Source organism: Silene latifolia, chromosome 5 (assembly GCF_048544455.1).
Source record: "Silene latifolia isolate original U9 population chromosome 5, ASM4854445v1, whole genome shotgun sequence".
Lineage (NCBI taxonomy): Eukaryota > Viridiplantae > Streptophyta > Magnoliopsida > Caryophyllales > Caryophyllaceae > Silene > Silene latifolia.
The window spans coordinates 7444861-7472805 of NC_133530.1; the positions used below are offsets into that span (position 1 = coordinate 7444861).

A 27945-nucleotide genomic window follows, 5' to 3' on the forward strand; every position below is an offset into this window, starting at 1 on the left:
TGCTTTTCGGGGCATGTAGTCTCTAAAGATGGGGTATTTGTGGATCCGCGAAGATTGAGGCGGTGACAAAGTGGGAAGCAGAAGAATGTTCTTTGAGGTTAGGAGTTTCTTGGGTTTATTTGGATACTACGCAGACGGTTCGTGAAAGATTTCTCCAAGATAGCTAGACCGATGACAGCGTTGATGAGGAAAGAGAACAGTTTCGTTGGGATAAGAGTTGTGAGACGGCGTTCCAAACCTTAAAGGAGCGTTTGACCACGCTCTGTCTTGGCATTACCGAAGGGAGCGAGAATTTCGAGGTCTATACAGATGCCTCGAAGAATGGGTTGGGATGTGTGTTGATGCAGAATGGTAAAGTAATTGCCTATGCTTCTAGGCAGTTGAAGCCTTATGAGGAGAACTACCCTACTCATGACCTGGAGTTGGGTGCAGTGGTGTTTGCTCTCAAGATTTGGAGGCACTACCTTTATGGAGCAATCTTTAAGGTATTTTCTGATCACAAGAGTCTCAAGTACATCTTCACGCAGAAGGAGTTGAACATGAGACAGAGGAGGTGGATGGAGCTGATTGGTGATTACGACATGGAAATCATCTACCATGAAGGAAAGGCCAATGTTGTTGCTGATGCTTTGAGTAGAAAGAGTGTACATTCCTTGTGTACAGCTCTATCTTTGATGAGGCTGAGGGATGAGGTAGCGAGCTTTGGGATTCATATGATGCAGAAAGGAGATGCTATGGGTGATATGACAGTACACATGGAGTTTTATGATGATATTCGAGGTAAACAGGCTTTGGATCCTAAGATAGTGGAGTGGAGAGCTGGAGTAGAGAAAGGGACAGTGTCCCGGTTTTCCATTCATACAGATGGTAGCTTGAGGTTTGATGGTAGGTGGTGTGTTCCTAATGACGAGGAGTTGAAAAAGACAATCATGACAGAAGCGCATTGCACACCATATTCAGTTCATCCGGGTGGAGACAAGCTTTACAAGGATTTGAAGAAAACGTTTTGGTGGCCTGGGATGAAGAAAGAGATAGCTGAGTTTGTGTCCCGTTGTTTGACATGCCAGAGAGTTAAAGGGGAACAGAGAAGACCACAAGGTAAGGTTCAGTCTTTGGAGGTGCCTCGAGTGGAAGGAATCCATTTCCATGGATTTCATTGTGGGTTTGCCAAAGAGTCAACAAGGTAACAACATGATTTGGGTGATAGTAGATCGTCGACCAAGTCACTCACTTTGTTCCAATGAAAGATACATGGACTAAGGCACAATTGGCTATGGCCTATCGAAAGAACGTGCTTTAGTTACATGGAGTCCCTAAGGACATAGTGTCAGAGATGCGAGGTTTATATCAAGGTTTTGGAAGGAGTTGCAGGAATCGTTGGGAACGGCTTTGAAGATGAGTACGACATTTCATCCCGCGACAGATGGGCGATCGAGAGAACAATCAAGACTCTTGAGGATATGTTGCGAGCTTGTGTGATGGATTTTGGTGGTAGCCGGGAGCAGAGGTTGGACTTGATAGAGTTTTCTTACAACAACAGCCTATCACACCGTATTGGTATGGCACCGTTTGAGGCTTTGTATGGGAGGAGATGTAGGAGTCCGATCTGTTGGGACGATAGTCTTTGAGGCAAAGTGGTTTTAGGACCAGAGATGGTACATGAGATGGTGGAGCAGATTAAGATAATCGGGGAACGGATGAGAGCGGCTCAGATCGACGGAAGAGTTATGCAGATCTACATCGTCGGGACATAGAGTTTCAGGTTGGGGACAAGGTTCTTCTGAAAGTGTCTCCTATGCGTGGGGTTATGAGATTTGGGAAGAAAGGCAAGCTAAGCCAGAAGTTTATAGGGCCTTATGAGATCTTAGAGCGAGTTGGGGAAGTGGCTTATCGTTTGGCTTTACCGGCTGCGTTGGAGAGAGTGCATAATGTGTTTCATGTATCGCAGCTGCGGAAGTATGTGAGTGACCCGTCACATGTGTTGGAGGCGAGAGCTTAGAGTGGATGAGTCTTTATCATACCTTGAGATGCCTAAGCAGATCCTAGACCGAAAAGTTAGAAAGACCAGGAGTGGTGAGACAGTTTTGCTTAAGATCCTTTGGTCTAACCATGAGACTGAGGAAGCTACATGGGAGGCGGAGGATATCATGAAAGAGCGTTACCCTTTCCTTTTTGATCAGGTATGTATGGTTACGGGGACGTAACCTTGTTTCTTTTAGGGGGTAGGAGATGATCGCGAGAGTTTTTAAGAGTTTTTACACCCCTTTTATATGTTGTGTCGGTATGTTTGTCGGGATAAGTTGGGGTAGTAACATGTTTTACGTTGTGTTTATTTTGACCTTCGCGTCGGGAAGCTTATGGGAGTACCTTTGTTTTGGTAGTGGTTTGAACTTCGGGGACGAAGTTCCTTTTAAGGAGGGAAGACTGTAATACTCGTATTTATGGTCTTGGGGTACTCTATCGAGTAGCCCTTACTCTGTCGAGTAAGGGTATGTTGCAGAATAAAATAGTTTCGACTGTTGGGCACTCGATCGAGTATTTGGGGCACTCGATCGAGTAGGGGTACTCGATCGAGTACCTTGGGTACTCGATCGAGTGTCTGGTTTTACGGGGGTTTTTCTCGGGTTTTGTTAATTACGCGATTAAGGTATTTAAACTTATTCGGCATTGTTCTAAATCACTTTTTACAAAACCTAAAACCTGTTTAAGAGAGAAAGCAATCAGTCATCTTCCTAATCGCGTTCTTGACAATTCCGGAGTTCGACGGTCGGTTTGCATCGTAGTTTGTGTCGTTGGATTCCTTGCGTCGAGGGTAAGCTTTTAATGTAATTTATATAAAGTTTTGTTAAGATTAGTGAAACCCTAATTTAGGAATTGGGGGTTTTTATGAATAGTAATTGAATAGTAGTATCTATGTGTTGTATGGTAGGAGGAGAGTTCATAGAAGAGGCGTTTTGAGACATCTGTAGATACCGTCTGCGTGTTGTGCTTTCCGGTAGGATTTCTACTCGTATTAGTCCCATAATGGGATATTGGTGATGTCTTTGTAGTTAATTGATTGATATGATGATTGTAATTGTGATTGTGATTGTGGTTGTGTTTGTTGATGGTTCTCGAGATGCGTTTCTCGAGTGGGGTCACTTGCGGGAGTGATCTCACGCCCTAGTTTCGCCCTTCGTGGAACCCGCCACGAAAGGGGATGTGCACATTAATGGACGGGGTTATCGCTCGTACGATGAGCGGGGCTTAGGTGGGAACGGCTGCGGTCCCCACTGGCGTGGCTGGTCCGGTGGGACGGTCGGTGTTGAGACGATGGGAGTTGTGTGTGTGTGTGTGATTCAATTGTCTATTTGTCTTATTTTTGTTATCTATTTTGATTGTGTGATTAGTATCGACCCGGTGTTGTTTTGTAAAACTGCGGTGATCCATTCGGGGATGGTGAGCAGATATTGAACAGTATAGAGATGATCTTTGGGATAGCTGGGATGGCCACGACATGACGATAGAGTCTTCATTGTAGTTTAGTTTTATTTACATTTGATTGAGAATGCAGACAGTTTGGAATAATGTATTGTACTTTCAGTTTGGTTTCGAGGATTGTACTTATTCATTAAATTACTTATAATAAATGTTGTTTCTGTTTTGTCTATTTGATTATCATACCTCGGGCAACCGAGATGGTGATGTCTTCATACCTGAGTGGTCCTGGTAAGGCACTCGGAGTATGGGGGTGTTACAGAAGGAGGGAAGAGAAAGGGAGGGAAGGGGAAGGGAGTGGAAATGGGGTATGGGTGTTTGGATACAATTTCTTTCCAAATCTTGCCTATTGTGAAGAGATTTTGATTTGCTTTGAATGAAGGAAAATGGATCCCTCCAAATCTTTCCCCCTTCATTTCCCTCAACCCTTATTTGCTATCCAAACAAGGGGTTTTAAATCCCCTACTCTCCCTCCCTTTCTTTTCCCTCAAAATCTCTCAATCCAAACACACCCTTAGAGTATGTATTACATTTGATCGACATTGGATGAGTTTGTAAGATACTATCTCAATCCCGATCATTTTTTTAGTTTTACTATTAGCACCAAGACCGAGAAGATGAGTGAGAATCATATGTTGGTAGTGGAATTGGATGACAATAATCCAATTAGACTATCAAATTACCTATCTACAGGTTTCTCAATATAGAAAGTGATGGGGCATATTTTGCACCCGCTGACCGAGTCAACATATTGAGCAGGGTCAAGGCCAAAAGACAGCAAGTCAACGTATTAGATTTTAACCGACGCAAATGGCCGGCGTCACTGTCACTGGGTCTCGGCTAGGCAACTAACCAGCCGGGAGGCATATCCGCGTACTCACATCCAGTCCCCTCGGCGTGGAGTCAACCAGGTCAGCCGGCCTGCCATGGGTCCCTTGGTCGAGGGTAGAACGGTCTTTCCACCTGCTAGCCACTTGGCCACTTGGCCACTACGTGACAAAAGGTGAAAGCCTATAAATACTCCTCAATCCTCATTGAGAAAACGATCAACAATTCATCCTAAAACTCACTATTAATCTGGTATAAGTTTCCTTATCTCTCTACAATATACTTTGCCAAGTAACACACAACTTAATCTCTTAAAGTTTACTGACTTGAGCGTCGGAGTGAGTACGCTCGGTACCAAGCCGAGCCCTCAGTTTGTTCATCTTTACAGGAGAGAGCGAAAGGAAGAGTCAAGCAAAGACATCATTCAACAAGCTTACGTGGTCACAAACCCTGCTCCGGAATTACACCCGAAACAATTGACGCCGTCTGTGGGGACCATACTAAAAGCTGGTCACTTACCTTAAAAAAAAAAAAAAAAAAAAAAAAAAACCAAAAACAACCAAAAACCATTCAAAGAGCTAAGAAGATGTCAAAACAACAAGAAATAATTGTGAGTGACGAAACCGCATACTACCAGGATGACACGTTCCCTAACTCTGAGATCGGGCAGTCCCCCACCGGCCGAGTCATTGAGCCGGTGAAGTACGGGATGCCAAGAGAGCCAGAAACACCGATGCCGACCGGCCAAGTCACTGTCATGGGACATGTGGTCGATGCAGCCAAACTAAAGCTATTCCTGGACCTGATGGGTAGTACGCCGATTACCCCCGCCGCAACGACGGTGACGGCAGCGCACCCACAAGTGACCAGGGCCCATAAAGTGACCCCGAACAACTTGTCCGGGGCGATACAAGGAACCGCACAAGCTAGGACGCCGGCGGAGCCCGTGGTGCTAGTGGCAGACCAAAGTCCTTTCCCCACTCGCGGGAGGACAGCGTCGCCGCGACGTCAACGAGGCCACCCCCGAAGAAATGAAGAAAGAAGTTTACTGACTTGAGCGTCGGAGTGAGTACGCTCGGTACCAAGCCGAGCCCTCAGTTTGTTCATCTTTACAGGAGAGAACGAAAGGAAGAGTCAAGCAAAGACATCATTCAACAAGCTTACGTGGTCACAAATCCTGCTCCGGAATTACACCCGGAACAGAAAGGTAAAAAAAAATGAGGCGCTCAAAAATAAAAATATAAAGGGTAAACAAATGATTGGACGAAAGAATATTATTTATCAACAAAAATAAAATTTGGAGTGATGTCAAATTGTCAATATATGAGAGTACAAAATTTATCATACCCGACTTTGAAAGAAGAGCCGAGATTGGGTTAATTAGCTCAACAATTTTCGTAATCCAAAACAAAAATATTTTAATGTTTTTAGTATTAGTTTTTACCATTAGTGTAACCGAACCGAGCTCGAGCTAAAATATGATCAAGCTCAGCTCATATTGTAGGAGTCGAGTACCGAGCCCAGGCCCTACCTACAAACATACAATTAAACCCATAATTACATAATCTACCTATATTTTTCCTCTTTACCCTTACTTTTCCACATTTTCTTAAATACACGTGGTGAGAATATTTCTTACTCTGTACAATTTACGATCTAATATTTGCAAAATTTCACATACTAGGAGTGTAGGACTGTAGGAGTCACTAGAGTTGGGCAGTTGGCATTGGGCCGTGCCGGTACATCGTGCCTTCCTCCAAAAATGGTCCGGTCCAGGCACTGATATTGGGCTAGCCGTGTCGAGCCATGCCTGGCCCACTCACTTGAACCCCGCCGTGGCCCGCTCCTGGCACGCCCAGTTTCGTGCTCGGGCCATGCCTGGCTCGTGGGTCGGTCTTATAGCCTTAGTATTTTTTTTTCTAAATACGTTTTGATTTAAATAAATAATGAATATTAATGATTTAAATATATATTTTATTAAATATTAATGTACTTGATGTATTGATTAATTGGTTACTTGTATTTTTAATGTGCTAAATTTAATTAATTAATTAAAAAACGATATTAGAAAAAGGAATTTAACTAAATAATTAAGAAATGGGCCAAATCTCGGGCCGTGTCATGCGAGACCCGCCGTGCTTGGTTTGTGCCGGACCCTCCGTGCTTGGGCCGTGTCGAGCCTGGGCACGAGAATTCCCAAAAACCGCTGTCGCGGCCTGCCTCTAACCCGTTCATGTCGTGCCCGTGTCGTCAGTATTGTTCATCCGTGCCGTATCATACCCGTGTCGGACTCGTATCGTGCCCGTGCCATCCGCCTTAGCCCGCCCCGGATTTCCTTCTCCAGGAGACAATAGTCAGATAGTACACTGTACACAAGGCAAATATAGCAAGAAGAGTAGGACAGTGGGACCCATACACACTTGAAACTTTGGAAGACAATTTCTAAAGAGCCACGTCCACACTCTTTCACTCCACCAATTCCTCCACGTCAGCTTCCAGCTGTTGTTTTGCTTCATTTGTGTCCGCGCGTTTTTTACATTCGTTTTTTTCGCACTGTCATTTTAGATCTTTTATTTCATTTTTATTCGTCTATATATACCCATTATCTTACACACTTATTTTCTACTTACTAAAAACAATCAACATTCCACAAATTAACCACACCTTTTAGTCTTTTACCCGAAATAACTTCCCAATTAAATAACACGACAATGTCTTACAACACGATATCTCCAGTTCCGAAAATTATAGTCTTTCACCAGTCAAGGAAATGAGTGGGCTAATGTTAGCTAGTATCAGCCCACCCAAAGAAATGGGTGGGCTAATTACATCAGCTTTTCACTAACTTTTATTATTTCTTTATTATTTAAACTCAATTGAGACTTACTTCAAATTTCATAAATTATCAGTCAGACCCACCTCATACTCTATTATTCTATTTCAGTTCTTTTTTTTACAAACCTAAAAATAGAAGAATAAGAAGAGAGAGTTTTGTGTCAGAAACTACCTTATATTTTGGGGTATTTATAAAAATACTACCTTACATTATTTTTTTTGTTTTCGACTACCTTTGGTTTCTTTATTTTTGATCAATAACTACCTGTGCTAAGTGTCTAGACGGAATTGGTCAGTTTTCTGGCTTTAACCTATCTCACATGTGGCCTTTATGTTTCAAACTTACTTAAACCCTATTTTGGGAAGTCATGATGTACTTACGCTTAACTTTAAGAGATGTTCGTAGTTATTATTGAAATTTGAAAAGATAAATTATGCTTATTTGAAGTTAAGTTGTGGTTTGAACGCACTTGATCATTGTTGTTTGGTGTTAAGAGACTATTGTGAGCAGTGGCGGAGCCAGGAATTTAAGTCAGCGGGGGCGAAAATTATCAGCGGGGGCGAAACAATAATATTATAAGGGGGACTCAAAAAAATTCGGAAATTTTAACTAAAAATTTCGCAATTTTCAAATGCCAGCGGGGGCGACCGCCCCTGCTAGCCCCTCCCTGGCTCCACCACTGATTGTGAGATAGGTTAGCGTCGTTAAATCGACCAAATTTTGCCATATTTTCAGCATAGGTAGTTTTTGACCAAAAAAAGAGAAAACAAAGGAAGCCTAAAACAAGAAAAATAATATAAGTTAGTCTTTTTACAAATACCCCCTAAAGATAAGGTAGGTTTTCACAAAAGCCCAAGAAGAAATGACATATGAGATCCACTCATTGGATAATTTCCTTTAAAAGTGGAGGCTAAGACTCACCTAAAGTCATAAGTTGAGTTTTGGATTTCCAAAACTCAACTCAAGACTTTGGTAGATTATTGGAAGTATTTAGTGAATTTTATCTTAAGAATTACCAAAGTCATGTCTCAAGATTATCAATAATCTTACCTTTAAGGTCGTTGGTTCGTTAGAGTAAGTGAAGTTCCAAGGAAGTTACAATTCACATGATTTTGCAATTCATGTGAAATAGTATTAGTAATTTCTAAACATTTCTTTATCTTTGTGCTCTACCTCAAAATGTTAAATATAAAAAAATGGAGGGAGTAGTTAACTCCACTAAAATCCAGGTTTTGGTTTAAAGTCTCACCACAAAGGTTTTTATGGGATTATTTACGAGCTAAGAGTATGTCTTTTAGCCTATCATTTGGTAAAATCAGCTGTTGAGCCGATGTACATGATTTTTGTGGTATCACGTATATACCAAGGGTTTATCTTACCCGAGCAGGAAAAAAACAAAAATTCGAAAAATTTAGTAAACTTTTCAAAATATTTCAAGTTTTTTTAATATCATCACTCGTTGGTCGTTATTGAAATTTTTGCTTCATCTAACTTTATTTGAATCGGTTGTGAAAGCCAATTATAATTTGTGTACGTTACAAGTAAGAATTTGGGTTAATTTTTTTTTTTTTTTACCAATATACAGCTCAAAGTCTAGTCACACGCCATAATCGAATCATCATGTCACACATGGCATCTAAATATCTAACCAATTAGAGCATCCACAATGGTAGTTTAGTTCTTTCTTGAAACTTACCATTTCACATAAGATTTTTATTTCTACAACATTTTTAGTTTTAAAAATACAAATCTGATGGTAAGCTACTAGTGTTGTGGCTTAGATGGCCCATATGCACAACAACATTTCGAAAATGCAATTGTCTTCATGCCTATTTCCACGTGTATTAGTTTAGTTGGCGATTTTTTTTTGTAGGACCATTTAATTTCTACTCCGTGGAGTAATTCTTCAATTTAAGCTAGTTCAATAGAGTCTTTCGATGGTTAAGCAAGTAGCTTGAAATTTTTTTATTTCAAAGTCGCTTTTGGAGAACCAGGTGGAATCTTTCTTAGAAACAACGCTTCAAATATGGCTGTCAATTTTTTTTTATTTTTTTCCTTTTTTTTGTCAATTTCGAATTAAACAGACGTAGCCTACTTAGATAAATGACAAGTGGCATTCCGTTAGTCCTGTTAATCACAGTGACCAGTCTGACCACACTTGGCAGAGAAATAATTGAGCAACAATAATGCTTGTATATTTGTTTCAGGACGAGATATTATATTGACGTAATAGTGATTGGTGGCCCATTTAGCTATCTAGTACAAAGATATTTTTTATGACTTGAATGGACGTGATTTTGCCATATTTTGTCTGAATCCTGTTCGAATATGCCAAGCAACATAAATTATTATTTAAAACGAGTTAAAGAGTAAATTACAACTCACCACTTAGTATTTGTTAATAGGTCGTATTTTATAACTTATAACTATGTATTTTATTTATTACAAATTACCACCTGCATTTTATGGTATTTATCCCATTTCCCACCGTATTTTATTCTCGATCATTTTACTTAATTCCCGACACATTAAGTTAATAAATTATGAAATGATTGAAATGCCCTCCTTATATTCCCCAACCACCCTAGCCTAACAAAGCAATTAACAAACAACCCCTCATCTCATCTCAAGTTCTCCATCAATAAAGAGCCGCCATGCCCACCACCCTTACTCCTACCACGATATCCAGCCCAACATCTTCAATCACCACCACAAACGACATATTAAACCCACTCTCCGAACTTATTCAAACCCTTAATCCACAAATTTCTATCAGATCAAGTGATAACAGATTATTGCAAATTGGCAGTAGAAAATCACCACCATCGGAGAGAAAGGAAATGTTACTCGGATTACTCACCACGTTACTCATCTCAATTCCCAACCCTCTTAATCTCTCAATAATTTCCAGAATAATGGCGTCATCGTACTCCACGCTCCACGTCATAACCTTCGGCGTGACGTCATCAGCCGACTCCACGTCACCCAACCATGAGTCCATATCTCCATGGTGATACTATTAAAGCTTGTTTGGAATGCGATTGGTTTATTGATTTCGATTACGTTTCAGAAACGAAATATATTTAAAACAAAATCCAATGAACTAAATTATAATCCATGCAATTAAACGAAATTGTACCAAGCAGCAAAGGCCAAAGAACAAATGATATGGTATTTAGGGTTTTCGGTGATTAATTTCCGACAGTTTAGTGGTGGTTGCTTGAACTCCGACGTCATTTTGTGGTTAGTAGGGAATTATGAGGTGGAGGAGGTGGGTGGTTGGGTAAGGGTGTTTTTACTAGTGGTGGATTTATGGGTAGTAGAGGGGTAGTTAATGATGGTTATGTACGATGTTTTGGCTGATCAACGGCGTTGGAGTGGTCAAGGAGGTTGGATCGGTGGGACGGATGTGAAAAAACAAGTGGTTGCTGACTTGCTGATAATTGATGGTGGTTGTTACTTTGTGGGGGGAGGTTGGGGGAATATAAGAAGGGCACTTTGGTCATATCATAGCTTATTTACTTACTGAGTCGGGAATTATGTAAAATGATGGTCGGAAATAAAATATGGTGGAAGTTGGGATATATACCATGAAATGTAGGTGATAATTTGGAATAAACAAAATATATGGTGGTAAGTTGTAAAATACGACAAATATTAGGTGGTAAGTTGTAATTTACTCTGAGTTAAATATACTCACGTAGAATAAATAGGCTAAAAGTAAAATGGTTTGAAAAAGGTAAATGATGTGTCTTACTACTCATGTGGGATAATATATTTAACGCGTTTTAAGTTTAAAACGGATAGTACTATCTTAAGCAATACTGACTAAATTGGGATATTTTATAAAAGTGTTTCAATAATTGCTCGGTAGCAAACTAGAAGCAGCCATGTATTAGAAAAGAAGAAAATTTTGCCTAATTTATAAGTGAACCATCAAACCGTTAGTATGATGCCTTTTGGAATGACCCTAAAAACAAATTCGTGCGAACTTAGCCCAAAACTAACAATATCATACTAATGTGACAGAGTGCTGCAGGTGGCAATCTCGATAATATAAGAGTCGTAGGTTCAGCTGGTCCAGGTACTCCAGTGTGTGGCGAAACCCAAGGCTGTAGATTGCGTTTGCCACTATGGGTGGGCGCCCTTTGTGTGATCTCACAACTTGAGATCGATGAATATCTTGTGTGGAAAGTCTTCCTGATAATGTGGTAATTAGGTGGCAGTTAGGAACCATTAGGTAATAACGGCGGTGCAAGATGAACATATATATTATCTTTGGAGAGGAAGACAATGATGTGGTTCTTAGTTTGAGGGATGATTGTTGGGTTAGCAACTCGATCAAGACTTATATTGGAAAAGAAGATGAGTCTTGCCTAGTTTACTTGAGTCCTAGCGGCTAGCACACCATTAAGGGGTACGAGTTTTTTTGAAAAATAACCCACAAAAAACTATCAAAAATAAAAATAAATAACCATTAACTATATTACTCTAAAATAGAATAGATTTACATCTCGGAAAATCGAAAGACCATCAATTTCACACCCAATATTACTTTATTAATAGTAACATAGTACCAAGTAGCAAGAAAGAGTAGGGCAGTGCCGTCAGTATTGTTCATCCGTCTCATGACGTGCCCGTGACGTCTACCTTAGCCCGGCCCGGATGGTCATCTATAGGAGACCGTAGTCACATATACACACAAGGCAAATATAGCAAGAAAAGAAAAGAGTATACTGTACAGTGTACACTGTACACTGTACACACAAGGCAAATATAGCAAGAAGAGTAGGACAGTGGGACCCATACACACTCGAAACTTTGGAAGACAATTTCAGAAGAGCCACGTCCACACTCTAATTTCAGAAGAGCCACGTCCACACTCTTTTACTCCACCAACTCCTCCACATCAGCGTCCAGCTGTTCTTTTAAATCCTTTGTGTCCGCGCGTTTTTTACACTCTTTTTCTTTGCACTGTCATTTTAGATATTTTATTTCATTTTGATTCGTCTATATATACACCCCATTTTACACACTTATTTTCCACCTACTAAAAACAATCAACATTCTACAAATTAAACAAACCCCTTACCTGAAATAACTTCCCAATTATATAACACGACAATGTCTTACAACACCGATATCTCCAGTCCCGAAAATTATAGTCCCTCCCCAGTCGAGGAGATGAGTGGGCTGATGCTCGCATCAGCCCACCCTAAAAAAAGAACAGGCCGAAAGAAGTTTAAGGAAACCCGCCACCCAATTTACAGAGGCGTCCGACAACGGAGGTCTAGTAAATGGGTGGCAGAGGTACGACTACCCAACAATAAAAACCGAATATGGCTAGGCACGTACCTAACCGCTGAAATGGCAGCACGTGCCCATGACGTGGCTGCCATTGCATTGCGTGGTCAACGAGGCGCTTGCCTTAATTTCGCCGACTCAGTATGGCGACTCCCAATCCCGGTCTCGTCCAACACTAAAGATATCCAGACAGCGGCGGCTGAGGCGGCGCAGGCTTTCCGGCCTACGGTGGTCCCACTTTATGTAACGGTTACACCACCGCAGCTCGAGGACGAATTCGCACAATCGGAGCAGAGTGTGGGGTATATAGATGATGACATGGTATTTGACATGCCAATGTTGATGGCTGACATGTATAATGGCCTTGTCATGTTACCGCCACCTCATGAAGACGATGATGACGTGGATTCTGAGGCTGCTGACCTGTCACTCTGGAGCTACTAAAATATAGGGAGTTTCGTACATATTTAATTTGCAAAATCCTTGCCTTTTTGTGGGGGTGTTGCAAGAAATTTTTGGTGTGCATAATTTTTGTTTTTTTGATTAGTTGGTGTGTTACAGAGTACCATGTTTTTTTTAAAAAAAATTTGGTATTCTTGTTGTGTTGGTGTAAATGCAAATTTTCTCAATTTGTTCCCAAGATAATGAAGCTACAACCGAATTTTTCAATTCGGTACTTTCCTGTTACCATTCATTTGTTTACATTTTATATTAAAGAAATAATTGATACAAAACGAGAATAAAACGAAGTAAATTGCCGATTTCAATCATGATTGGTTATTTGGTTTGATCAATGTTCAAACTAAGAATTCAGTGTGGATAATCTATACAAGTATGAAAATATGAGTGTCTAATGTGAATGGTTGCTATGAGGTTTTGGGAAATATCTTTTTGAATGTCAACTAATATAGACATATAGTAATATGGATTCAAGGTGGATAATCTTTAGTCACAATGGATTTTGTAGTCGTCATATTAGATTGTTGGATCGTTTTTTACCTTTTTAGTTGTTTCAACGTACTTATATCAGGTTTACACTTTTTTGGATTTTTCAATTTCAAGGTTATCTCGTTTTACCATGTCAAATAAACCTCTCTCATTATGTTAATAAACAAATAAAATGCTCTTATCCATTTTATTTTATTTTATTTTTGTGTTAATTGGGGTGTTTATGCTCTCACAAAAAGATATATTCAGCTGGTCAAATAATTTTGCTCTATTCCCCAAAATCAGGGATCAACCTTTAAACTCATAATTAAGGAATAAAACGAGCAACCATCACATTAAACCATTTCACACGTCGATTATGTGGAACAATTTTCACCTAAAAGTACATTTCTAAAAAAAATATCAACACTGTTGACATTAATGATTAGATGGTTGTTGGGTTTTGAGAGAGGGCCCACTGGGCCACATGTTGTTTTCTACTTTTGTCGATACTAAAAAATGAGTGGAAAGTAAAGAGTATGGGGCGTATGGTGGATTGGTGTCTGATCTATCCTTTTTTGGGTACCAAAATGTGTTATCTTGTGGGCATGCTTTGTTTAAACCTTTTACGTCTTAATCTCCTTTACGTAATATCCTCACTATTCGGTCATCCATCGCTTTCTTGTATGCACCAAATATCTCCTAGCACTCACAACTTTCTCAATTCTTTCTTTAAAATGACAATAGCTTTTGTAATTTTTTTTAAAAAAAGCTTTTGATTATGTCATATAATAATGATAGTTGACTGAATATTAGGAAAAAAACATGCATTATAATCATCGTGTGGTATTCATTGGAGGAGGACTCGTTGTATAATTAACGCGTGACTCGCTCTTGGTCTTTTATTTGGCTCGGCTCCTCCAAAACTAATGCTCTCACATCTGACAACAACACTGGCTGGGCAGCTTGCCTTGACACTCGATGGTCTACGAGTGGTTATTGTGTATTAAATATTTAACCGAGTTAATTTTACTAGTTATACAATTTTAATCGGGCTTATAAGTTTAAATCATTCTGTTACTCACTTATATGCTAAACAATTACCATCTTTATACATCCAAACTATATACTATATGAATTTTCACATATTTATGGTCTTTTAATAAAATCTCTTTATTTTCGATTTATATATATATATATATATTATTAGATTAATTTGATTAAAAAAAAGGTGATTGTAAAACTAATTGTTTTATGGAAAATGAAAGGGCGCCACCGGGTGACACCCAATTTGGGCGCCACCCTCTCACATGGGGTGAGTGGGGACCCCTTCCATAAACAATTGTTGTGAGAGGGTGGCACCCAATTTGGGCGTCACCCGGTGGCGCCCTATCACTATCCTTGTTTTATATAGGGTTTACATAGACTTAAATTTTTTCAAGTGTAGAACAATTTTTTTTTTTTGTGTGTGTGAGAACCAAACAATGTGTTATGTACTTATATTATTTGATGGACCATTCACAAAGTAATGGGATTTCAAGATGACTTAACTTCAAAAATCTTACTAAAATCGTTAAGTGAATCAATACGTCTATTAAAATATTTAAAATTGAAAAATTGGAAACCATTTATTTTATTTGCAATTTTTGTGGCTTTTGCTTAACTGAGTTTCAATTTATTTTACTCTGGTGTGTTAAAATAACCGGTTAATCTCCCTAAACATGGTTATATTTTTCTTATAAAATGTGTTTAAGTATTACTCCCTCCTATTCTATATGATCTTCTACAGTGATTTTGGACCAATATTTAGTATGATATACATGGTAATATGTGGAGAAAAATGAAGGTATAAGAGAGAATGTGGTGTTATATGTTTATGTGCGATTTTGTTTGATTCGTTTTTAGAAATACATTAAAAATATTTTAATTTTTATAAACTTGTGCAAATAAGTAGCTAAATATATTTACTGCGTACAACACCCGTTGTCAGACATAAAAAAAACAAATGGGTAATGTGGGGTTGAATGAATGGTAAAATAATTTGTTCGTGAATAGAAAAAATGAAAACCACTAATAATAACCAGCTGAATTTCTGGTCACCCGCCTGTCAATTTCTTTTTAATTTTGTCAATATATAAAATTAAAGAGACGTGGCTTGCTTAGATGAATCACAAATGGCATTCCGTTAGTCTCTTAATTGATCAAAGTGACCACACACGACATTTAATTTGTTTCAGGAAAGATATTAAATTGATGTAATAGTGATTGGTAACAGTGATTTGTCGTACATTTAGGTTTCTAGTACAAAGATATTTTTTATGACTTTCACGGACCTCATTTATTAATCTTTCTCTCAACAAAATCTCATTTGTAAGTGCACGTATCCGTTACTTTTGAGTGACGGATACCATTTTCTCTCACAAATGACCCAATTAGAGGAGAGAGGGAAGCACATGGGGGTGTCCCCACCTTGTCCTCCTATCCGTTTTGTGAGTGGCATTATCCGTCACTTACTCCGACCCTTCTTCAGTAAGACTAATTGTATTTTGTTTTCACACTTATAATGACGAATGAGTTTACAAAATAATTGGGATCTGTGTTAGACAATATCCTTATTTTAGTTATTTTAGTAGTGTGAACATTTAAATTTGAATTTTCGAAATAAAATAGGGAATAGCATGAAAATTCTATTTTTATAATAGGTAACTTTTAATTACTCTTTAGATTTTTTTTTCTTATATAACTGTTTTCTCAATAAGTGACATGTCAACTTTTGATGAAAATCTATGATGCTACATCAGCAACTTGGCTATTGCATTAAAGAAATATATATATGATGATATGATGATACATGATAAGATTCTTTATCAAAAGAGATTAAATGCAGAGTACCAATATTATTAGAGCATAACATTATTAAACCAATACTTTAAAATGAGTGTTAATATTTGCATGTGTGAACTTACACACTATTAGTAACATACTCCGTAGGACACTACTACTACATAGGGATGGTCAAACCTCAAGGCCGACTAGGCCTTCTTAAACCCGACTTGCCTTTGGGTCCAATTTCACCTGGCATGCCTGACTCGTGACTAGCTTGGAGTGGCCCACCAAAAACAGAAATGTGTAGGATATAGTAAACTTGTATGCAGGATTTAACAATTGCGTAATTTATGCAAGCATTATTTTTAAAAAATAATTCTCAAATTAAACATGCCTATCAATTTCATTTCCTTTTGAGTTTTTGTCAAATTTGAATGAAAGGGACGTAGCTTACTCAGATGAATTACCAGTGACATTCCGTTAGTCTGTTAATCAAAGTGACCAAATGACCACACACGACATTAAACTAATTGACCAATCGTTGGTTGGCGTAGTGGTAGCATGGGGTTGCGCTTAGTAGAGAGGTCTGCGGATTGATCCCCCACAACTGCGATTGTGAGGTGTTTAAATACCGTAATCCTTGGACACGCCCCGAAATCCGGATTAGTCAGCCCAATATGGTTCGGATTACCAGATGGTTTAGACAAAAAAAACATTAAACTAATTGAGCAACAATAATGTTGCATACTCCGTATTTGTTTCAGAATATATTAAATTCACGTAATAGTGATTGGTTGTACATCTAGCTTTCTAGTACAAAGATATTTTTTCGATGACTTCAAAAGAAGCCAAATAAATGAATTAGACGAAGAGAGTATCTTTAAGAAATGTAACTAACGCAAATTAATTGAACAATTTATTGGGGACGAGTTAAATAGAGGTTAATATTAGATTCTGTTCCGGGTGTAATTCCAGAGCAGTTATATGTTACCACCCGTGCTTGTAGAATGACGTCCTTAGTTGAATCCTCCTTGCGGTCTCCTGAAACGATGAACAAACTGAGGGTTCGGCTTTGGGCCGAGCGAACTCACTCCGACGCTCAAGTCAGTAACTTAGAGAGGTAAGTTGTTGTTACTTGGCAAAGTACGTATTGTAGAGAGATAAGGAAGATATTACCAGATGAATAGTGTTTCTTAGGTTAAATTGTGGATCCTTTCCTCAATGATAGTTGAGGAGTATTTATAGACTTTCACCTTTTGTCACGTAGTGGCCAAGTGGCCAAGTGGCTAACAGGTGGAAAGACTGATCTACCCTCGGCCGAGGGACCCATGGCAGGCCGGCGGGCCCTGTTGACTCACCGCCGAGGGGTCTTGGATATAAGTTCGCGGATGTGTCCCCCGGTGGACAAGGTGTCCTAGCCGAGGTACAAGAGGCAGGCCGACAGGCTGCGTCGGTCAGGCTGTTTAAGTCGTTGACTTGCTGTGGATATCTTTGACCTTGCTCAATATGTTGACTTGGTCAGCGGGTGCAGAATATGCCCCATCAGATTCGTATAAATTGATATATGTTAATAAATCATTCTTTGGTTCATCTTTTATTATGCTCTAATATACTCTTCACCATACTTCTTTTAACTTACAGGTACTCTAAGGTTAATTTAAAAAATATATCTACCATATAATTTTACAAAAATGACAATATAACACTAACCAATGATTTAGAAATTCACACTGGTCATGGATTTTTTATCACCATTTTTATACTTCTCATTATAAATGTATAGTTTGTCTTTCTTAAGATGGGGTTAAATAACGCCGTACTTGGATGAATAGGACAAGCTTATTATTAATCCCTAGATATTATGCTTTTGTCCTATGTATTTTTTTTGATCCGTTGGTATTAGAACATTGATAATTTAATATGCCAACGGGGTAAGAAAATCATTTTATACATCCTTACTCAAATGGTTATTAGAACGTAAACACTGATATGCCAATGGAGTAGGAGAATAACATGTGACGCATTACAAAAGTTCCACTTTGGGTAATAACAATTGGATAAAATATGAAGTTTCATACTCCCTCTGCCCCGGACATTCGTTTCCCTTTGTTTTGGGCATAAAGACCAAGTAAAGAGGAAATAGCCTTTTATTAGATAAAAAGTGGATCAAATTGAGTTTGAAGTATCAAATTGTCCATCAAAGACATTCATAATATAGAAAGACAAACAAGTGACTTAAACACCCCAAAATGGAATAGACAAGCAAATGACCAGGATAAAGGGAGTACCATATAAGAAGTTCTTTTTCCACTGATTTACACATTTCGGGTTCAGATCAACATTGGGTCCTGAATTTGGGTGTCGGGTAGGGTTATTCGCATCAGGTTAATTTTGACAAGTCTAAGTTACCTCTACCTACTTCAACTACTTGCCAACCATATATATGTTTAGTGTAGGATTCAAAAAAAACTCGAAGGTATTATGTAGAAATACCCATATAATGAACATAAAACATGTAAATCCATAAAAAAATATTTAAGTTTGTAACACGGGTTGAACATGTCGGAATAAGGATGGGCCATTACGATTTAAGACAAAATTCGAGCAGTCAGATGAACTTTGATGTTTTGGAAGACAATCGTTTGTTAAATGCATTTAAGAAAGATTTTTGAAGAGTGTGTAAACCAATAAAATTTGTACCTGCGATAAACAATAAAGAGGAACAAAAATAATACGGAAAACAAGAGTTTCATTATTGAAAGGTTAAGGGTTACAATTTCCGTAACTCTCTTGATTCCATCTCAAAGGGATTTAGGGTTTTGATAGGACTACGAGGGTTTTATCGACTTAATCTCATAGGGAGAAAAGATGGGGTCTTTCTGTAACTTGTTCCATCCTACCTACAATTTGGTAGTAGGAAGACGGGGTCGTTTGAGACTTAATCCATCTATACTCTCCTTCTAACCCTAGAGATTGTAGTTGTATTTATAGTTGTAGGGAGCTTAGAGGGCAAGATAAATATTTCTAAAATATCTAAGATATTATCACAATATTTATTGATAATTATCTCTAAATACTAAAATTTTTATTAAATTAAATAGATACCAAAAATATTAAATTTTGGTGTCTACATAGTGATTAGAGAAGGGTTTTAAACTTTGTTCCCGTGGTGAATGATAGCTAAAAAATGGGCTTTACATTATATTATTCATATATATCTCTAATATTCATTTCAAGGAGTTTTTTTTTTCCGCTGATATATAAGAAGATAAAATGAGCATGATACACATCGTGTATGTTTTTAGGGCATGATAACTATTATATGATGTTGGATATACAAACAGTTATTTATTTATACTCGATAAGGCACATACATGAGTTTTTTTACATATAAATTATATGACAATTATAATTTATATCAATATTATTTATAATGTAGTTTTGAAGATCGCCCGTGTGGCACGGGTTTAAAAGCTACTTATGATAAATATGAGTTTCAACTCTAATTTATCATAATATATTCTCAATAATATTTCCCTAAGGGCATATGTTAGAAAATCCGTATATAAAAATATAATGTAAAATATTTTTTTACACTACTTTTCAAGTTCATACACCAACCGAAGATAACTGCTACGAATTCCTTCGTCACCAAAAAAAGAGGAGATATGCATGGCCATATCCTATGTAACCAGAGTCTATTTATAATAAGTTTAAAATAAGTTTAAATTAAGTTCAAAAGAAATGGCTAATATGTAACGCCCCGAAAAACGAGCAGGCAGCTCAAAATAGCTCTTTTTATAAATAATAGACAGCAGCGGAATTATAGGGCGTCACCGCCGTATTTCCCCTCGGAAAAAACAAGGCTTATACAATAAAAATAAATACACTTGTAAAAGTAAAACTAAAACTGAGTTAAGCTAAACTATACATCTTATACGTCTTATCTTCTAGGTGAAATTCCTCACACTTGACCTTTCCCGATACTTGTACCTGAAAAAGAATGAGAGTAACGGAATCAGCCAACCACAGGCTGAGTATGACTCCAGTTCCCTCCACCGGCCTTATATCATATTCTTTATTCAAGGAATTCTCCTTATTACTATATATCATCTAATAAAATAACTTACCAAAATACAGCATTCCATGCCCGGAACCAACCCGGTATCCCAAAAACATTATATGACTAGCATACCAACAGGATATATATTTATATGACACTACTACCGGTATACCATTACTGAAGAGATATAGACATTACGGAGTAAAACTCCCACCGGGTCTTAAGACCCACCTCCATGTACACAAGCTAAATAGTTATTTCCCATAGGCCAACGCCCCTCAGTTTATATATTGAGCCAACGCTCGCAGGGCCAACGTTGCTCCCTTTTTACTATGGGCCAACGCCCTGGAGCCAACGTCTACCAACGTTGCTCCCTTGTATGGAGTCAACGCTCCTACTGTGTACACAGTTTTTATTCCCCTGTAATGTCATCTCAAACCAATAATCGTATCCCGAATGCTACAATTGGCCAATTATGCAATATGTCGACAGCACTATTATCACAGCATACATTCATAAGACGATCACTAATATAACATGTGAGCAATATAACAATCATAAGATGAAATTAATAATAAAACTAATATAACCAATTATTTCTAATCTCTTATTTCAAATGTAAATACAGGTAAATAATTACTTATATCGACAAATGGTCCCGAAATCATACCTTAATTAGGATATAAAAGGTCTTATCTCTCACTTAATATGACCATATTATTTATCTCTCAATACCGTAGCTAATTGCCTAATCATACGTTTTTTTTTTTTTCTTGAGTTGCCGCTTATCCCATACAGTGACCCAGGTAGGAGGCAAGTAGCAAGAAAAGAGTAGGACAGTGGAACCCAAATTCACAAGAGCCACGTACACACTCTCTCACACCACCAATTCCTCCACATCAGCTTCTAGCTCTTCTTGTGTCCGCGCGTTATTTTCACTCCTTTACTTCCCACACTCTTTTTACATAATTTTTTCCATTTTTATTCGTCTATATATACGTACCATTTTACATTCTTATTTCCTACTTACTAAAAACAATCAACTCACTACAATTCTACTAATAACACTTCCTAAATAAATCTCATGACAATGTTTCACAACACCGATGTTTCCAGTCCCGAAATTTATAGTCCCTCGACAGTCGAGGAGACCGGTGGGCTGATGCTGGCCTCAGCCCACCCTAAAAAAAGAACAGGCCGAAAGAAATTTAAGGAAACCCGCCACCCAATTTACAGAGGCGTTAGACAACGGAGCTCTGGTAAATGGGTGGCAGAGGTACGACTACCCAACAACAAAGACCGAATATGGCTAGGAACGTATCTAACCGCCGAAATGGCAGCGCGTGCACATGACGTGGCTGCCATCGCATTACGTGGTCAAAGAGGCGCCTGCCTTAATTTCGCTGACTCAGTCTGGCGACTCCCAATCCCTTCCTCATCCAACGCTAAAGATATCCAGTTAGCGGCGGCTGAGGCGGCAGAGGCTTTCCGGCCTACGGTGGTCCCACTTTATGTAACGGTAACACCGCCGCAATTGGAGGATGAATTTGCAGAATTGGAGCAGAGTGTGGGGTATATAGATGATGACATGGTATTTGACATGCCGATGTTGATGGCTGACATGTATAATGGACTAGTAATGTTACCGCCACCTCACCAGCCAAGTAGTCCTAGCTGTTACGGTTACGAATACGATGATGACGTGGAATCTGAGGCTGCTGACCTGTCACTCTGGAGCTACTGAAATATAGGGAGTTTCGTACATATTTGATTTGCAAAATCTTGCGTTTTTGTGGGTGTGTTGCAAGAATTTTTGGTGTGCATATTTTTTTTTTTTTTTTTTTTTTTTTTTTTTTTTTTATTTTACCTACCGAATCAAATTAAACAATTATAATTTGACACGGTTTTAAGGTGGGTTACGGACTACCAAGTTTTTTAAATTGGTATTTCTTGTTGTGGTGTTCTAAATGCAAACTTTCTCAATTTGTTCCCCAAATAATGAATTTGTCATAATTAAAGTACTCCAATGGAATTTTTAATTAAAAACTATTTGTTTGACCAATAGTTTTTTTTTTTTTTTTTGGGTTCAAATATTCAAGCATAAAATGATGAGAGTCTAGTCACTAGTGTGAATGGTTGCTATGAGATTTTGAGAAATATCTTATGGAGTATTTAAATTGGGGGCTAATTTATATCGACGACGTTTTAGTAAATATCGACGACGTTTTTAAAAAAAAAGACGATTAAATCTAATCGATAATTGATTTACGTCACGTATTAACTTAGTAATAGCAAACATTGCGATTTTTCTACGTAAATCTGAAATTTGTACCCCAAGGTTGAACCATGGACCAAACTTTAAGATCTAACGTTCAGCAATGGACCAAAGTTGAAAACCAACGTTTGCCATGGTCCAAACGTGGGAAAGCAACGTTGGCCGTGGTCAAAACGTTGGAATCCCACGTTTGACCACGAAGATTTTTTTTTTTTTTTTTTCTTTTTTTTTTTTATAAAAAAAATAAAAATAAAAAATCACCATGGTCAAACGTGAGATTCCAACGTTTGACCATGGCCAAACAACCAAACCCAACGTTTGTCCATGGGCAAACGGCCAAAATCATCGTTCCTCCATGGCCAAACGTCCAAAATTCACGTTTCACCATGGATGAAACAACCAATTCCCATGTTTCATCCATGGTGCCCCCTTCCCCATTTTTTTCGACTCAAATTCGACACCAACAACAACATTATTCGACATATAATTGACCTATTTTACGCAAACAACTATGCAATTACAACTAATTAGCAAAAGATTGACAACAAAAACAAAAATACAATTACAATAATACAAACAACAATCTTTCATTCAAAACTAATTCAATAAAGTTTAATAAAATTTAAAATAATCAAAACATATTCAATTAACTAGCCAAATCGAAGCATATAATCAATTAAAACTAACAAATAAAGTCATATAATCTATTAACAACAACAATAAACGATTTAATTTCAATTACAAAGCTAATTTAAAAAAAAAACTAATTTAAACGGCAGTGGCGGCGTGTGGTGGCGGCGTGTGGTGGAGGCGTGTTGGTAGGAGGTGGTGATGGTGTTTGATGTTGGGAATATTTGGGGATTTTTGGACTTAGAGAGAAAAGAAGAGAGATAGTGAGATGTGAAGGGCAAAATTGTCTTTCGGAATGAAAACGTCGTCGATGTTTACTAAAACGTCGTCGATATTTACGAATTGGGTTTAAATTTCACCTAACATAGATTGTGGTCGTCGCATTAAATTGTCTGATCGTCTATTGTAGTTTTTTCTTTCTCTCTGTTTCCCCGAATTTTATTTACTTTTACTTTTGACATAATGATCAAAGAGAGAGGATGAGGATGAGACAATTTTATCGGATCACTCATCAAGAACCTTCTCAATATACTCCCTAAAAAGTTAAGCAAAGGAATGAGTCGAGACACCATAAAATAAAATATGTAAGGAAATCAGCGAGACAGAGAAGCCACTTATTATTAAGATTATACTTTGTCGATTTCTCAGTAAATTATTTCACTATATCAAGTAAACCTTACCCATTATTTAGAGAAATGTACTCATAGGCCCTGTTTGGTAATCAGCAGATTGATATTAGCAGAAGCAGGTTGGTCAAGCAGATTATAAATGACAGATTGAATTAACGGGTTTGACTAATATATTTCAATTAGCTGATTTAGTAGAAGTGTTTGGTAATTAGCAGATTTTGGTTAATAGATTGTTGTATTTATATGTGTAAATTGTTGACGGATTCATATTTCACAATCTACTAATTTAAATATGCTAGGTAGAGCAGCATATTGGAAAACAGTAGATTGAGCTCCAATCTACTCTGTCAATAAGTCATTTACACTCAAAATAGTAGATTGATAATTCAAACATACTAAAAGCCTTAAATATGCTGATAATTTTACAATCCGCCGTTTACCCCACCCCCCATAATAAATTGAGCAAGCGAAGAAAATATTCTAACCCGTTCCTTCACCACCTAACAAATCGATCACCTCACTCACTTTTACGGAAAAGTAATATTTAAAAATAAAATAAAAAATATTAATCAAAACTGTTGAAATTGAGGATTAATTGGTTGAGGTTTTAAGGGCCCACTCGTATTTTTCAACTTTTGTCGATACTAAAAAAATGAGTGGAGAGTAAAGAGTGTGGGCATATGGTCTTCGATCTACCCTATTTTGGTAACAAAATGTGTTATCATGTGGCCATGGTTTGTTTAGACCTTGTACACGTCTTAATCTCTTGTACGGAATATATCGTCACTATTTGGTCATCCATCGCTCTCATGTATGCACAAAATATCTCAAGTATGTAACCCTTGTAGGTTTTCCAAATTCTTCTTTAAAGCGCAATATCGTTGCAGTGGCGGACTCAGGATTTGAAGTTAGAAAGGACGAAAAATCTTAGTGGGAAACGAACAATTAATTTTATAAGGTACATTCGAGAAAATTTCGAAAAATTTAACTAAAAACTTCAAAAACTTAATCCGTCAGAGGGGCGACCGCCTCTGCTAGCTCCCCTAACTCCACCATTAATACGTTGTAATTATAAAACGGGTCTAAATGTAATTGGCTGCATATTAGCAAAAAAATTGTCGTATAATTATCAAATAGTTCTATTTGGATCCGTTTTACGACTAAAATGAAACCCGTTGTTTTAATCAAGATTAGTTGTGAAATTATGGAAGATCCTAATATCACTGTTGAAATCTCGTGGAGCGCAGACAAAATAACTTGAGAAAGATGTAAGTTAGAATTATGATCTGCATAAATTTATAATTTTGGGATGGACGATCTTCTGAGAAGGTTCTCAGGATGTGCATGAGTGAGACGAAAATGCGTTGGAAAAACTCGTGTTAATCTGTTGGGTACCCAAATACCCAACAGATAACACCAATTATCATATACGACCGTCTTAATTTAAAGTGACTCTCATAGCCGAATTAATAAAGGAGAAATAAAAGAAGTTTATGAGAAATCTTAATTTAAGACGATTTTAAACAAGACCTATTCAATACACAAATTCTTGTTTCAGATGTACACTTTTGGTCTTATTTGTCAGACAGATAAAATGTTGCCATTTTTTAAGAAAATGTAACCAATTAATTCACAAAATGTTATGACTAGACGTGTCATTTTTTTACCCTGAAAATGATGTGAACAATAATGGTAAAATGTTATAAAAAAAAAAAAAACATTTTATTGTAAAATGATGACATGTTACCCGTCTTATTTCAGACCAAAAGCAATGGTCTTAAGAAAAACGGACCGTATTCAATATACTAGTCGCATATTTACCTGGTAATTTTTTATTTATTAAAAGAGGCATATTTGTGGTGTTCTAAAAATAAACCTTCAAAAAGAGGCATATGCTCTTTTAGCTGAATTCCAAGTGACATCCGACTAAGTTAATCATAGTGCCACACTTGGCATTCAAATAATTGAACAACGATGCTGTAAATTTGTTTTGGGAAAGATTTGAAATCTAACGTAATAGTGATTGGTGATAATGATGATTTTAACAATGATTTTGGCATCTTTGGTGCGTGAGACTGTATCATATACTATGTCCCAATTGAGGATATTTTGCTTTAGCGTAAATCAATAAAGCATTATTAATTTCATAAAATATCTCAGTCATACTCATAAGTCATAATGATAGGGGACTTTGCATATCATCAATTACTCCATTTTATTTCACTAAATACTGTTCTTTTAATAACAAGAAACTAGCTTAGGTAAAATCCGGTGCATACGACTATACGTAGTGCTGAAAATTTCGAGATTTTTAGTTAAAATTTTAGAATTTTTTCAAGGCCTCCTTATAATATTACCCTTCCGCCTCCGTTGACTTAAAATCCTGGCTCTGCCACTAGCTATACGTGCTAGCTTGCAAACATGTATCAGTTTAAATACCATTATTTTTACAGGTGACAAACTCGAAATCTAGAAACATAACCTCAAATTATATATAAACCCCATCAAAATTATTCATTAATGATAATATTTGATATGATGATTTAAAGATATAATTATGATGATAATATATATTTTTATATAATATGATCATTATTTTATCTAATCATACATGTTCGAGTTGCTCGCGAGATTTTCGAGATGAGCCGAACAAACGTTATCTCGACTTGATACGTAAAGTAGTTCTCAAGTCGAGTTCACAGAAACCAAGCTTTAATCAAATTTTAATCGAACTGAGCTTAAACTACTCGTAAGTTGTCTCGTCCCATTTTCACCCACACCCTTCAAGCACCCATCATGTCTCAGAGTTTTATAATCACACGACTATACCAAATTACCAATTACGACCCAAATATTTGCATTATTGTTTCTGCATATAGTAAAATACACAGTACACAAGTAGCCAGAAACAGGCAGGACAGTGGGACCCAAACATGGCAATTGGGGAATTCACACGAGCCACGTACACACTTCTATCCATCCACAAATTCCTCCACATCAGCGTCTAGCTGCTCCCTTGTTTCCTTTAATTCTGTCATTCTAGATATTTTCCCTACTTGTATTCTAGACTTCTAGATAGGAACAACACAAATTCTTATTTCAAACTGTTATATCCTTCTGAAATGGTCAGACGGATACCATTTCCTCTCACAAAAAATCCATTTAGGGTGTGAGTGGGAAAGCACATGGGGGTGTCCCACCACCCAAGTGCTTCTCACTTGTGAGAGGTCTTATTGCGGTTTGAAATAAGGCGGTCTTAAGCAAGACGGACTAGAACAACAAACGGATACGGATATGAATACGGATATAAAACAGACACGTGAAATAACATTCTATAAAATTTAGATACGCGATAAAAGTATTTGGTATTAAATTTAAATAAGTAAAAGTAAAATTTGATCTTAACTAAACTTTTACTTACTTAAATTTTATAGAGTTGAAGGATGTCTAAATTTTATAGAATGTCACTTCACGTGAAATGACAGAGTTGAAGGATATCTAAATTTTATAGAATGTCATTTCACGCGTCTGTTTTAATACTATAGTAAAATCCGTTTTTTTTTTTTTAGACAAACAGTAAAATCCGTTTTAATACTATAGTAAAACGGATATGTTTAGTCTTAAACGAGATTAATTGGTGGAGAAGTTTAGGGTCCACTGCCCACAACAACTTTTCTACTTTCGTCAATACTAAAAAGATGAGTGGGAACTGGGAAGTAAAGAGTGTGGTATGGTCTAGGATCTATCCTCTTTTGGTAACAAATATGTTACCGCGTGGTATCCTTGAACTTTGATGTTCTATTTTAAAATTCAATTTTTTGATCCGGAAAATTTTAAGAGGCTATAACTCGTGTTTACGAGCTCCGAAAGTGATGAATTTTTTTTTTCAAATTGATTATCTTTTCGAGAACCACGACTTGAAAAAAAATTTGACGATTTTGGAACTCGTGATCAAGAGATATGCTCACTCGAAGTTTGTTCGGTAAAAAAAACTTTGACGTACAAAAACTCCTAGCTACGGGATCCAAATACGACAATTTTTGTTTCAAATCGTAGTTCTCGGAAAGATAATCGATTTAAAAAAAAATTATCACGTTCTGAACTCATAGGCACGAGTTATAGCCTCTTAAAGTTTTCCGGGACAAAAAAT

General features: G+C 37.4%; 2 protein-coding genes across 2 annotated transcripts; both read left to right on the forward strand.

Annotated features, from left to right (window-relative positions):
- The first annotated feature begins 12201 nt into the window (after positions 1 to 12201).
- On the forward strand, positions 12202 to 13066 carry LOC141655858 (dehydration-responsive element-binding protein 1B-like). The gene has a single exon (XM_074462884.1). It carries the CDS (start codon positions 12266 to 12268, stop codon positions 12887 to 12889), a length of 624 nt encoding a protein of 207 aa, XP_074318985.1. The 5' UTR covers positions 12202 to 12265; the 3' UTR covers positions 12890 to 13066.
- Positions 13067 to 21300: 8234 nt separating this feature from the next.
- Positions 21301 to 22070, forward strand: LOC141655859 (dehydration-responsive element-binding protein 1B-like). Its single transcript, XM_074462885.1, has one exon. The coding sequence runs from the start codon at positions 21346 to 21348 to the stop codon at positions 22003 to 22005; it is 660 nt and encodes a 219-aa protein (XP_074318986.1). The 5' UTR covers positions 21301 to 21345; the 3' UTR covers positions 22006 to 22070.
- Positions 22071 to 27945: the final 5875 nt, after the last annotated feature.